The 13,505-nt window shown below is 35.0% G+C and overlaps 1 protein-coding gene across 29 annotated transcripts in view; it reads left to right on the forward strand.

Moving 5' to 3' along the window:
* Positions 1 to 13,505, forward strand: part of DCAF6 (DDB1 and CUL4 associated factor 6) — a 185,403-nt gene that overhangs the window by 121,351 nt on the left and 50,547 nt on the right. For 20 of the 29 annotated variants that reach the window (XM_069548539.1, XM_069548574.1, XM_069548603.1 and 17 more), the window contains one exon: positions 3,369 to 3,428. The exons of the other annotated variants lie outside the window; for them this stretch is intronic. In XM_069548539.1, coding sequence (XP_069404640.1) covers positions 3,369 to 3,428 — 60 coding nt within the window. The remainder of the gene's footprint in view (positions 1 to 3,368; positions 3,429 to 13,505) is intronic. 29 annotated transcript variants of the gene reach the window in all.

The raw sequence follows: 13,505 nt of genomic DNA on the forward strand, positions 1-13,505 counted from the left end.
TCCATGATGTCAGTTACATGTAGCACTTCTCAAGTGGATGCATTTGACCCACGATTTTAGTGTTTATAACATGAGCGTTTAGTAAATCAGATGTGATGTTGACTTAGTTCTGCAGGTACTTTTCAACAACTTTAAATGATAGGGTTTTAAGCAACACAGTGATGGGTCGCTTAGGACTTTAAACATGGGACTGTGCTCCATGTTTTTCAGAATAGCATCCTATCATCATTTTTCTTTTCTTTTTCCTTTAATTATTATTTTTCATTCAACACTATGTTTGAGAAAAACAAGCAAGTAATAACATTAGTTGACCCTGTCCTATGTGCTGTTGAAGTAGTTTACATAGATTATCTCGTTAAATCCTCACAAGAACAGTATGTGGTAGATATCATAATTATCCCCATTCTACAGATGGAGAAACTGAGACTTACAGATGTTAAATAACTTGCCCATGATTACAGTATTACTGAGTAGAAAAGCCAGATTTGAACCCAGGGAGTCTGACTAGAGTCTTTGTTATTTAAATTATAATTTTTTATTTTTTCATACAGTTAAGAAAGTTTGAATGTCAAAGGGCTAAAGAATTTTCTCAAAACTAGAACATGAAATGTTTGGAGATATATAGTAATTAGGCATGAGGCACTTTGGCTTAGACTGAAGGAGCTTTTGCTTAAAGTTTATCTCTACTTTAAAAATAATAATTTAAGAGACTGGCAATAAGCTGACCAACTGTACTGCATGTTGTAATAAATTATCATGGGACCATATAGTGAATTTTTATTTTGTGATAGTGCTTTCTAGAAGATATTTCACAGAGAGTTGGAGTAGAGTATGCAAACGTTGAAGTAATCAGCATTGAATTAACACTTATTTTTTAAAAATATTAGATATTCTGATTATTATATTAATATTTGGAAGCATTTCTGTAAATTAGAAGTTATAGGTATTATATTTATGAATATCTAGTGATACAGAAACATTTTACTTCAAATGTTTATGTAACAGGAAAGTAATCCTTTCAAAAACAGTTGCGTAGTACCCAAAATTAAAAATAGAATGGAAGCAATGATCAAGAAGGATTTCTTCTTAAAAACTGGTCTTCAACATGTGAAGAAAGATTATTCCCCAGAAACATATAACATCTGGACAGACTGTAAAACCCAGAAGGAAGACCTTTTAGTTTAACATTATCTTTCTGCCTTAACCTAAGTTTCATTAATTAAATACTTCAAGAGTTTGAAAATACACAGTTCTTTTAGATGACAGCATTGTAGATCCTTTCTCAATGTGTTTTATTTAAAAACTTGCATAAGATGCACTTTATTTCATAAGATTTGTGCATTCCATAATATTTGTGAAAAAATTAAATATTTGAAAAAAGATTGCATGGAAAGTTGTTCTCAGGTTCTTAAGAAGAGTATAATGGAATGTATAACGGATCCAAAGGGATAAAAAATATTTCATAAGAGGCTTTCTAGGAAGACTTTCCAATATTTATTTCACTGACTCACTTTTTTTGTTTTTCTTAAAGAATATAATTTTGTTTTTTTCCAAAGATTGACTCATCTCCTCTTCATTGTAGCTAACTCAGAAATTGATATTTGAGAAGTCTTATAAAGGAAAGTAAAGCATGGCTAGATTAGGGAACCAATTAATGACCAATTACCATCATTCCATTTTCTTTTTTGTTTAGCACAGATCTGGTGGTGCTTCCCTGGTGGCTCAGAGGTAAAGAATGCCCACCGTTGCAGGAGGTGTGGCTTTGATCCCTGGGTCAGAAAGATCCCCTGGAGAAGGAAATGGCAACCTACTCCACCATTCTTGCCTGGAGAATCCCATGGGCAGAGGAGCCTGGTGGACTGCAGTCTATGGGATCACAAAAGAGTTGGACACATCTTAGTGACTAAACAATAGCAACAGATTTGTTGAGCTGAATATTCTAATGAAGCAATGATAAGGATACTATCATTTAAATGATGATCATGCTTTATGAAAATCTAGTAGTATAAAAATTTATGACCAAACTGGTTACCTCAAAAGGTAGACAGTTTGAAATTGATACAAGTAGTCCTGGTAGCGGGGTTCAGAGTTTTAAGTGTACAAGCAGTCAAGTGGTATAAAATTGCTAAGAATCAAGGATATATTAGAAAACTTAGCTATTGAGTTATGGTCACTCATAAATCAAAATACTTACCATTGGAAGAATAATGTGTCATAAATAGCTACTGATCAGTCAAAAGTGCAGAGTCTCTATGAACAACATTTGCTAAGAACTGGAGCATAGGCTGGTAGAAACTAGGAATTATTCTTACATTTAGTGGAGAGCTCTGTATGCTTGCTATCCACATTTTCTCTTTTCCTGTAGCTCTACTAGGATGCTAGAACCCAAGCCAGTAATAGTAGCCACCTCCTTCTGTTCCCTCATGCCTTTCTTAGTTATCAGATCTCTGGAATGACCAGGAAGAAAGGAGAGTGTTAGACCTAAAAATATTGTGACTTGTCCTCTGTCACACAGCTAGGTTATTGTCAAAACCAAAGTTGGAATCAACACTGACTAATTCTAGACTGGTGCTTTTTCCATTTCATCATGCTGTCTTACTTTATAGGAGTGTTTTTCAAACAGTAGAACCCATTTATTTATAAAACAAATTCTTTTACATAGAAACTCAGTGTATCCAAAGGGTAAAAATAAAACATTATGTTTGAAGCCACGGTAGAAAGCATGAAGCCCAAAGTGTAAGCCTTTTCATTGCCTTTCTTTTCCTTTTCTCACCAGGCACCTAAAGAAACCAAAGGCTTCACAGTGCAGTTTTAATATTCACCACATACCATAGAGTTTTTAAAAGTTACTATGTTTCTGTAATGGTAATTACTTCATTAAATATTTCTCATAAACCATTTTCCTTGTCTTATGTCTTTGAGTTCCCTTTTCAACTCAAGATAACATCTAGCTAAGTGTAGTGAGCATTTCATTTCATGCTTTGAATCCTCCAATCCAAAATAAAGCCATCTTAAGGAGCTGGAAAGAAGGTTTGAGAAAGACAAGGAGTCTTTCTTTTGGTGAGGGAGATACTCTGTTTCTGTTTTATTTACCTTGCACCTTGTGCCTGTGCTAAATGAATTTGATAAAAAGTATATGCATGGAAGTAGAAGAACATTTTCTCATTCTTAAAGTTACTAAATGCTTGCCTGAAATAACATATCTTAAGCACATGGCCTTGCTTACTCACTGCTTGGGAAATACACCACAGTACTTACTTCTATTCCCCACCATTATACATTTGTTTCTTAAGCTTAGAGATGATCATGACATTGCTGTGCAGTTTTCTGCTGCTTACTTTTAAGTTAAAATCTCATTTTTGTTTCAGATTCTCCTTCTTCTGTGGTTAACAAACAGCTTGGATCCATGTCACTTGACGAGCAACAGGGTGCGTGCAACAGGAGATGCGCTATGCCCATCCATCCATAGTTTTATTGCAATGCATAAACCAAGCTCTCTTTCACTTTTTCGTAGCATTTCATTGTGATCTATGGTCTAATAGTCAGTATTTTGTGGGTTAAATTATCTTAGGTGGTATTATGCCCAAAGGGCCTCCTTGGCCTATACAAATTATTTTCTGTGTAAGCTAAATTCTTTGAAATCTCTTCCTATAACAGTATTATGTATATAAAAAAGATCCCTTTTTACAAATTCTAGCTGTCATAAAATTGTATAACTATGGGTGTGAGGTTAGCATATTACCTAGTGGCTACTTTTAGAAAAGTTATTTGAGCATAAAAATGTTCTGTATTACTACATTGCTGTCATAATACTTGGTTTTATGTCTCACTTGTCAGATGCTTGAACTCCAGGTAGCTTTAACTTTAAGAAATACGATTATCAATGCAGAGATAAGCTCCAAAGTCACCAATCAGAAGGGAAAAAAACTTCCACGTCCACTTGCCTTCTGAAGTAGGAGAGGTATATAGTCCACTTTGGAGCCTTGAGCAGAGGTTGATGAAGTAGATTTTACAAATATTTTTCAAGAATGTGAAAGTAACTTAGCCCCAAAGCCATAAACTTTTAGTTGGCTAAAAGTTTACATATGTAGGGTGACTCATTTGTCATTGGGGAAATGAAATACTGCTGAAGTACCTATTTAGTATGAAATAGATCTAATTTTAACTGTCTTCTTGGAGAATTATTCAAAAACTAATTCTGAAACAAATTAGAAAACTCCTTCTGTACATCTGATCTTAAATTATTGTTTATAGACCTGAGATGGCAAATATTTGCTGTAGGTTTTTCTGTTCTTGAGAATGAATGAATTCATAAGTGAATTTGAGAACTAAGAAATTATGCGTGTTTTATCTTTATACATGCAGAGGTATTAACAGTAAAGAATGATTAAAGTGTAAAACACAATTATAATATTATATATAATATATTGTACTACTGTTTAGAATTACTCTCTAATCAAATAATCTTTTTTTTGGTGAGGCTATATGAATGTAAATACTACTGAAGAGTTTGTAGCCAAATTCATATTTTATTTAATCTTACAGAAAAATTTCCATGGAATTATGTCAAATATTATATTTATGTTGTAATTAATTTATATATGTTATGACATATGACAGAAAGAAATGAGAATAAAGGATAGCTCCCAGATTTTTGCCATCAATGCCTGGGTAAACGATTCCATTTACTAGGGTAAGCTAGTTCGAGGGCAGAAATCAGGAGTATTTTGGGGGCCATGTAAAGTATATTTGCCTTTTAGTTATGAGTGGAGATGTTATATAAAAGGTCAGATATTGAGTAGGCTTGGCAGAAGCTGCATGGTGACAGACCATCATCAATGTAACTTGGTAAGAAGTTCTCTGAGCAGAAATGTTCAAATGACAGCATATCCAAATGAATTAAGTCCTGAGGTTTTACATGCCTTTTTATTCAGCAGTACATCTTTTAATGTCCTGGGGACTTCTACATTACAGGGTTTTATCACCTAAAGGTAATGTCTACTATAAAAGTGAACTGAAACTCCCCACTGCTATCTTTCTCACCTGGACTAATACAGTAACCTCTTAACTGGTCTCCTCACATCCTGTCAGGCTGCATCTGTTATCTCCAGGCAGAGTAAACTTTTAAAAATGTAAATCTAAGCATACTGTTACTCACTTGCCTAAAACTTTTAAACTGTTTGCCCTTGCTGCTGCTAAGTCACTTCAGTCATGTCCGACTCTGTGCGACCCCATAGACGGCAGCCCACCAGGCTCCCCCATCCCTGGGATTCTCCAGGCAAGAACACTGGAGAATTTAGTTTGCCCTTAAGGCAATCTAAATCCATGCCTTGGCTTGCAAGGCCCTACACTCCTGGCCCATTCTCTCACTCACTCAGCTCTTGACAATTCGGCCTTCTTTCAGTTTTTCTAACACTCTAAGCTCATTTCCCTCTTAAATCTCTTGTGAATGCTATTGTCTCTACCAAAATGTTTTTGTCTTCAGCAACTTGTACTCATCAAAACTCACTTAGATACTACTTTTCCAAAAGTAGAATGACATTTTAATCTGAAGTAGTTCTCCTCTCTTAATCTCTTTGTGACCTGCTGTCCTTCATCACATTTGTCAAAATTCATAATCATGCCTTTATTTAAGGGATTGTTTGATACGTGTCTTTCTGTATATTCTCTGAATGTTTTCATTCATTATAGTACATTCAATGCCTAACACCATATCTGTTTTCATTAAACAGTAGATATTTGTTGAATGAGTGAATAAAACAATTGTTTAAGCAGTGAGATGCCCTGGGAATTATTCTAGCTTGGGAGAAACATGACCAGATTTATGTGTTGGATCATTTTGGCATCTGTGTAGATGGTTGATTGGAAGGGAGTAAAATTGAAAAGAGCAAGACCATGTAAAAGGTCACATGACCTATTGCAGTTGGTCAAGTGAGAGATGATGAGTGGATGAGTAATTTGATCTTAAAAGTATAGCAGTTGGAAAGGAGAAGAATGGACAGGTTTGTTTTGTTTTGTTTTGTTTTTTAATATTTAAGAGCTAGAATTGATGGGACTTTGAGAAAGATTAGTTTTTAAAACGAGAGAGTGATACCCAGGTGTCTCGATGGGGCAATAGATAGTAATGCTGTCAACTAGGATAGGGATTTCAAGAGAAACTGCCAGTTACAGGGGAAAAAAGATACATGAGATTTTCTTGATATGTTTAGTCTGAATTACCTTTGGACATCAGATGGAGAAATATAGTTTCTGGAAGTCACCAGAGAAGTCTGAGGTGGAGATAAAAATAGGAATTGTCAACTTACAGATAACAGTTGAAATGGTGAGAGTGGATAAAATGGTCTAGGAAGAGAGGATTAAGTGAAAAGAGGAAAGTCTACACTACGAAGAGCAAGCAGAGAAAAGGACCTGGCTGAGGAGACAGAAAAAGAGTGATCTGAGAAACAGGGCAGAAAGAATGCTGTATCCAAAGTCACAGGAAAAGTAAGGTTATGACATAGGGCTGTCAGGTATAAAAAGGACAGAGACATTTTCTTGAATTTGGCAGTGCTTTGGCATTGCAGTTATTATGTGGAGGCAGAAACCAGATAGTAGTGGTTGGAGGAGAAAGATATTTTTTTAAGTGGAGACATTGTTATGTAGATGACTTTCTCAGTAAGCTTTTCGTTAGAAATGAAAAGACAGAAAAGGTAATGTCTGGGAGGGAGTTATAATTTCAAAACTGAGTATGTTTATAAAGTAAAGAATCTTTGTAGATGAGTATGTATAGGGAATAATTGATACCCTCAGATAAGCTATTTTAATCTTTGACGAGACCCTTGTTCTCCATTTTACCTTGTAGAGTGGAAAAATTAGTACATTAAGTAAGTTTTTTCCTGAATATATAATAATTAAGCATATTTTAAATTTCTTTTTTCTTTCAAGAGACACTAATACATTTTTTATTGATAATTCAGTTTTATACTTACCTGACAGTGTTCATCTTCCAAATGTCCAGGTGCTTTTACATGTTGCTTAATTTAATTTCCCAAAGAGTTCATAGATTTTCTTTATTTTGATTTAGGGATTACCAGGATAAAAATGTTACTAATAAAAAAATTTTAATTGACATAGTAATTGACATGTTTCACTGCAAAGATTTATTTTCTTTCACTAATTATGTATACATTATTGAACTGATTGATTGCAGTCAGTGTTTTCATGTATTTAATTTTGAATTTTTTAAAAAAGCTTAGTCTAATATATTTAGTTTAAACCTTAAGACCATAAATGCAGCTACCTGGTTGCCTCAATAGTTTTTGTTTTATTAAAATGTTTTTTAAAGAAATAAGTGTACAGCATATATGTTGTTTTTCTCCTGTTGTGAAGTACTTTGCTGTAAAACTTAGAGCTGTATGTATACACATTAACAACCCTTATGTGCTAATTAGAAACTATTTAAGCACAGTTACATTTGTCCTGCATTTAGGTTGAATAATATATTCTAATGAGTAGTTTTGATTTTCCTTTTATTTATGTCTCTTTTATGCTTACTATAAGGGGAAAAAGCCTCTTCTGACATGTACTGCTCTTGCCTCTTAATAAAACTAGCAGTTTTTCCTGTTAAAAATATTTAGGCCAGAAATTCTCCCTTCTTTTAGTAACAGTAACAACAATAACAAAAGAAATGTAAAATCTTAACATTTAATTTTTCAGAGGGTATAAGGAAATAATTTTGCCTGAGTTTTAAATTATGGCCATGATTATAGTAAGTTGTTTTATATTCATTACAGTGATAATCATTAAGTGGAAGTTGATAATGCCATTAAGTTTAAAACTTATACTTGTAGGCAATTATGCATGTGTCAGACACTCATTTTCTATTCTAGATTTAAAGAAATAAAAATGCTAATTTGGGACATTAGAAACAAATACTGATTATCCATTATTTTAATAAGCAGACTGCTCTTGACATTAATGAAATGTTTACTTACAGAAAGAGACTTGTGAATGGTCAGAAACCAGTAAAACAGATTTTACTAATTCTACTAGGGTAGATTGGGAATGGAAAAACTGAATGTGTCTTGTTAAGTATTATTCCTTTAAGATTATATACTGTCACCAAGTTGAAAGTTTATTTTTTATTTTTTGTATTCTCTAGAACTAGTTATCACTTAGTTTCTTAGAATGAGGTAGGTCATCTCCTTTTCCCCAACTACTAGTTTAGATTCTAACAATTAGTGATATATTTCATTTTTCGGAAGTTGGGGAAAAGGAGATGAGATAATTCATTTGCTCACTTGTTCCACCTCTTGCTACCCAAGTCATTGTCTACATTTTTAGTTAAATTGTTTTCTAATTCAGAATTGTCTATGATAAAAATAGCTCTCATTGAGTTTTAGGTATGTAACTGGCACTGTGTTAAGAATTTTGTATCTATTATCCCATTTGTTGCAGTTTAATGAGGTAATATGATCCTCATTTTACTGATGAAGAAGCCAAGACTCCAAGAGATATGTAAAGACAAGTGAAATAAGTAGTAGAGTTATCTGTGTATCTGTTTCATTAATTCAACTCATATTAAATGCCTGTTACCTTGTGGCAAATACTAGGCCTGGCACCAGGATGCACGAATAATAAAGCTAATGCTCCCTGTGCTTGGAACATAGAGTTAATTAATAATAATAATAATAATAGTTATCAACCATAATAATAACATAGACACTTATATTGCATTTTTTGTGTGTGTCAAACATTACTTTGAGCAATTTTTATATGTTAATTTACTTAATCCTCATCACAGTCTTATACAGCAGGTATCATTATTATCCCCATTTTCAAATAAGGAAACTGAGGTAAAGAGAGGTTAAGAAACTTGTCTAAAGTCACACATTGTGTGTCTGTGTTAGGAATGTGGTTCAAATACAAGCAGTCTGGTTCCAGTGTCTGTGATCATAACCAGTACCCTTGGCCTCATCTGACAGTAAGGACAGATGATGTAAAAACTAAATACAAGCATCATATGAGCTTTAAAAGAGGAAACAAGGTTAGTGGGGAACACACGAGTGAGTCTTTGTTTCTTCTGGCACAGGCTCAAGTAAGGTATTCCTGAGAACGAGGCATCTTAGTTGCAGTCTGAAAGATGATTATATGAGTCAGTTAGGTCAAAGAGAAGGAGTAAAGGAGATAATGGATATTAATAGCATTTGCAGAGGCTCTGAGAAGATCACATTAGAATGACTAGAAGAATCCCAGTATGACTGGGGTGTGCTGTGGCTTCAAGAGATAGGTAGAGTCTGTATTGAGAAGGACCTTTTGAACTTTTTAGGGTTTTAGATTTTAAGAGCAATAGCAAGTTGGTGAAGAATTAAAAATAGGACATATGGCCTGATCTCATTTGTTCTGAATAGAATATGAAGAATTGTCTAGAGACTAAATCACTTAGGAGGCTCTCCTTAAAACTCTTATCTGATGATAAGACAGGGTTTTAACCTGATGATAGAAATAAGGTGGAAATGTGGAGAGAGTCAAGAAATATTTAGAATGTAGAGTATACAGGATTTGATGAATGAGGCAAATAATTGAAGAGGAGTCCACAGTATAAACTGCACTAACAACTCCAGAATTTCTATCTGGGAGATGGTTTAGCAGTGAAAACCTGTTTGGAGAGAGAAGGGTGAGGATGTGTCTTAAACCTGCTTTTATACAGTAAATGCAGTGTTTTTGACTTAGATTATACATTTATTTGTGATGGTTTGGGCAAGATAATAATGGAGATTAGGTGACATTTCTAGCGCTCCAAGGATAACTCCCAAGTTTTGACTGACTATAATTAAATGAGCGTCCACTTCCTAAAATAGGTAACCCTGGAAAAGGAAGAACATATGGAGGAGGATGTGTAGAAGGAGGTAGAGATCACAAACTTAGTTTTGAATATGCTTCAGGAATCCCAGACCACCTGACCTGCCTCTTGAGAAACCTATATGCAGGTCAGGAAGCAACAGTTAGCACTGGACATGGAACAACAGACTGGTTCCAAATAGGAAAAGGAGTGCATCAAGGCTGTATATTGTCGCCCTGCTTATTTAACTTTTATGCAGAGGACATCATGAGAAACCCTGGGCTGGAAGAAGCACAAGCTAGAATCAAGATTGCCGGGAGAAATATCAATAACCTCAGATATGCAGATGACACCACCCTTACGGCACAAAGTGAAGAGGAACTAAAAAGCCTCTTGATGAAAGCGAAAGAGGAGAGTGAAAAAGTTGGCTTAAAGCTCAACATTCAGAAAACGAAGATCGTGGCATCCAGTCCCATCACTTCATGGCAAATAGATGGGGAAACAGTGTCAGACTTTATTTTTGGGGGCTCCCAAATCACTGCAGATGGTGATTGCAGCCATGAAATTAAAAGACGCTTGCTCCTTGGAAGGAAAGTTATGACCAACCTAGATAGCATACTGAAAAGCAGAGACACTTTTCCAACAAACATCCGTCTAGTCAAGGCTATGGTTTTTCCAGTGGTCATGTATGGATGTGAGAGTTGGAAGAAAGCTGAGCACTGAAGAATTGATGCTTTTGAACTGTGGTGTTGGAGAAGACACTTGAGAGTCCCTTGGACTGCGAGGAGATCCAACCAGTCCATTCTAAAGGAGATCAGCCCTGGGTGTTCTTTGGAAGGAATGATGCTAAAGCTGAAGCTCCAGTACTTTGGCCACCTCATGCGAAGAGTTGACTCATTGGAAAAGACTCTGATGCTGGGAGGGACTGGGGGCAGGAGGAAAAGGGGACAACAGAGGATGAGATGGCTGGATGGCATCACCGACTCGATGGACGTAAGTTTGAGTGAACTCCGGGAGTTGGTAATGGACAGGGAGCCCTGGCGTGCTGCGATTCATGGGGTTGCAAAGAGTTGGACATGACTGAGCAACTGAACTGAACTGAATTTGACTAATCTGTGTGAGGCATCAAAGTAGAAAAATCTGTTGGGCAATTGATTGTAGGTTATGGAGTTTAAAAAAGATGGTAGAGCTGGAGAAGTGAATCAGAGAATTTTATGCATGTAGATGATAAATGGAAGTAGGTGAAGTCATCTAGGAAGAAAGTAAAACCTGAGAAGTCTAAAACATCTGAAAAAAAAAATCAGAAAAAATTCTAGAATTAAATGTTTTGCTAGAGGAGAGCTGATAAAGGGGATGGAGAAGCGACAACCACACCGAGAGGTAATAGGGAAAGTATTACAGAGCATGAGGCCAGGAGAAGAGAATTTTCAAATGAGAGTTGTGTGCTCTCTTGTGTAGCAGACACAGAAGAGTTCTAAAAATTCTCCCACTAGATTAGTAAATTCAGAGGTGGTCAGTCTCATTAGTGAGAGTAGTTTCACTGGATTGATAGAGGGCAGATTAAGGAGAAAAAGTAGAGATGAGAAATAAGAAAAGTTCTTCAGTAAGCAAGGAGAATGGTAGCTAGAGGGGAAAGTGGTTATAGAGAGAGTTCTTCTAAGCTGTTCATTTTCATTTTCATCTGGAAGTCACATTTTACCATGCTAAGTAATCTGATCAATCAGAGGGACAGACAGATTTGATTTTTTTAAAAAATAGAATGTAGCTTAAGAAAGAGTCATGAAAAGAAAAACACTGGATGAGAATTTTGGTAGGGTTTATGTGCCACATGGGGTATGCATTTTTACTTATTTTCTTACTATCTGTTCTCCCTCAAAACTGAAAGTGAAATAGGAATAGAAGACTTTTATGAACAGAGGGGTATAAGACTTAACAGTTCTGGAGTACAGGGAAAGAAAGGCTATGTCACATAGATAGAATGACAACTGTATTTCAATCCATAAATTTTAAATATCAGAGGGAAAATGGAACCAGGCACAGTCTGATTCTATATGTATCCCAACCCCATGTTTTAAGTTTAATTCACTCTTTTGTGTTATGTCATGAAAAAAGTATATTGGATTAAAATGATTGTTACTGATATACAGGTGGATTTTGATTGCCAGAAGTAAGATTTGACTCTATAGAATATTACTTCCAAAAGATTATATAGGAGAGATTTCCTAGTAAAATATGAGTGATAAAGTTGTACTTTGTTTTTGGCTTTCATAAAATAGTTCATTTCTGTATAAAGTCAGATTACACTAGTGAGAACGTTGAGTTTCAAAATGAGAGCCTTGCCTCAAAGTCATCTATGTGGTAGATAGGAGTTCTCTGTTTAGAATCTACTCCTAGAAACAGTTTCTCCGCTTTGAATCAGAGTATGCCTCCTTATACAAATGATTGAAGATTTGGATATCCAGTAGTCTTGCGTTATGCAGAGAAGTTATAGGTTCCTGACATATAAAAATGGAAATTTTACCTTGGCCTAGAAATTATACTTGAGATGTTTGCCCTTTCTATGTATGTCAAGCAAGTTGGGGGTGCAGAATTTGTGGAGATAGTTGAGCTTAATTATTGATGTATCAATATTTTTTTCAGAGGATTTCATCATACATTTTGTTTCCTTGTAAATTGATTTTTATTTTAAACATTGGGCATAACAAAAGGGAAAATATTGACAAGTTCTTTGTGTAATAGAAAATCCCTGAGGCAAAGAATAGATTATTTCTACATGATCCACAACTTATCTACTATACATGATTAATGGATGATTGTACAGTTAGAATAGTGACCTAGCAGCAGAGAAAATGTTGGGCATAGTGGTTCTGAACTAATTATTGTGGCAATATTCTACTTAATTGTCATAATTTTGATAGCTTTGTTTAAATTTATACATAGGATATGTCTCCAGGGACATCCTAGCTAAAAGACCAAACAATATTTAGATGATATATAAACCTAGTTACCAAGATAGAATATTTTGTTATCTACTTTGAGCATGTTTTTTTTTAGAGCCACAAATGTTTATAGTCAAAATGCACAGACTGAATGATTTGAAAATGTATATTAAACAACAACAACAAAAGTTTATTTGTGGTTATGACTGTGAAAGGCTTGGAAGCTACCTAATTAAGTAAAGGTCAGAGAAGTTCCTTTCAAATTATATTCCAGCCCACTCTATAATTTTTTTTTCTGAGCCAGTGCATTAATCTGCAAAGGGCTCTTTCTGGAAAGGATCTTTTATTTTAAATTTGCTTTCTAGAATCTCACGTTACTGACTATTCACTTCTATCTTCAAAGAGTGAAGTCTTTTACAGTACATTGTCTTGATTTTTATGTTGTTATGACTGTGCTTCTGAAGCATATGTTTGAATGGGTGGTAGTTTGCCTGGATAGAGATCACTCTAAGCTACTAACATCATCTGTTGTTATTAATAGTTGAACTCAAAGCAATTATGTATGGCCGCCTTAACAGGGTTGAACAAATTTAAAGTGGTTTTTTCCCCTCACACTGTCCTTGTGCTGAGTGCACCACAATTTTATTGACAGTTTAATCTCTTAGTGCCCTGGAAAAGATACAGGGTAGTTTTTCAGTAGTCTGATGCCAGTGTGACAGTTTGCATTACCAGAACTTTGTCAAAGT

This window comes from Ovis canadensis, chromosome 1, assembly GCF_042477335.2.
Source record: "Ovis canadensis isolate MfBH-ARS-UI-01 breed Bighorn chromosome 1, ARS-UI_OviCan_v2, whole genome shotgun sequence".
NCBI classification, from domain to species: Eukaryota; Metazoa; Chordata; class Mammalia; order Artiodactyla; family Bovidae; genus Ovis; species Ovis canadensis.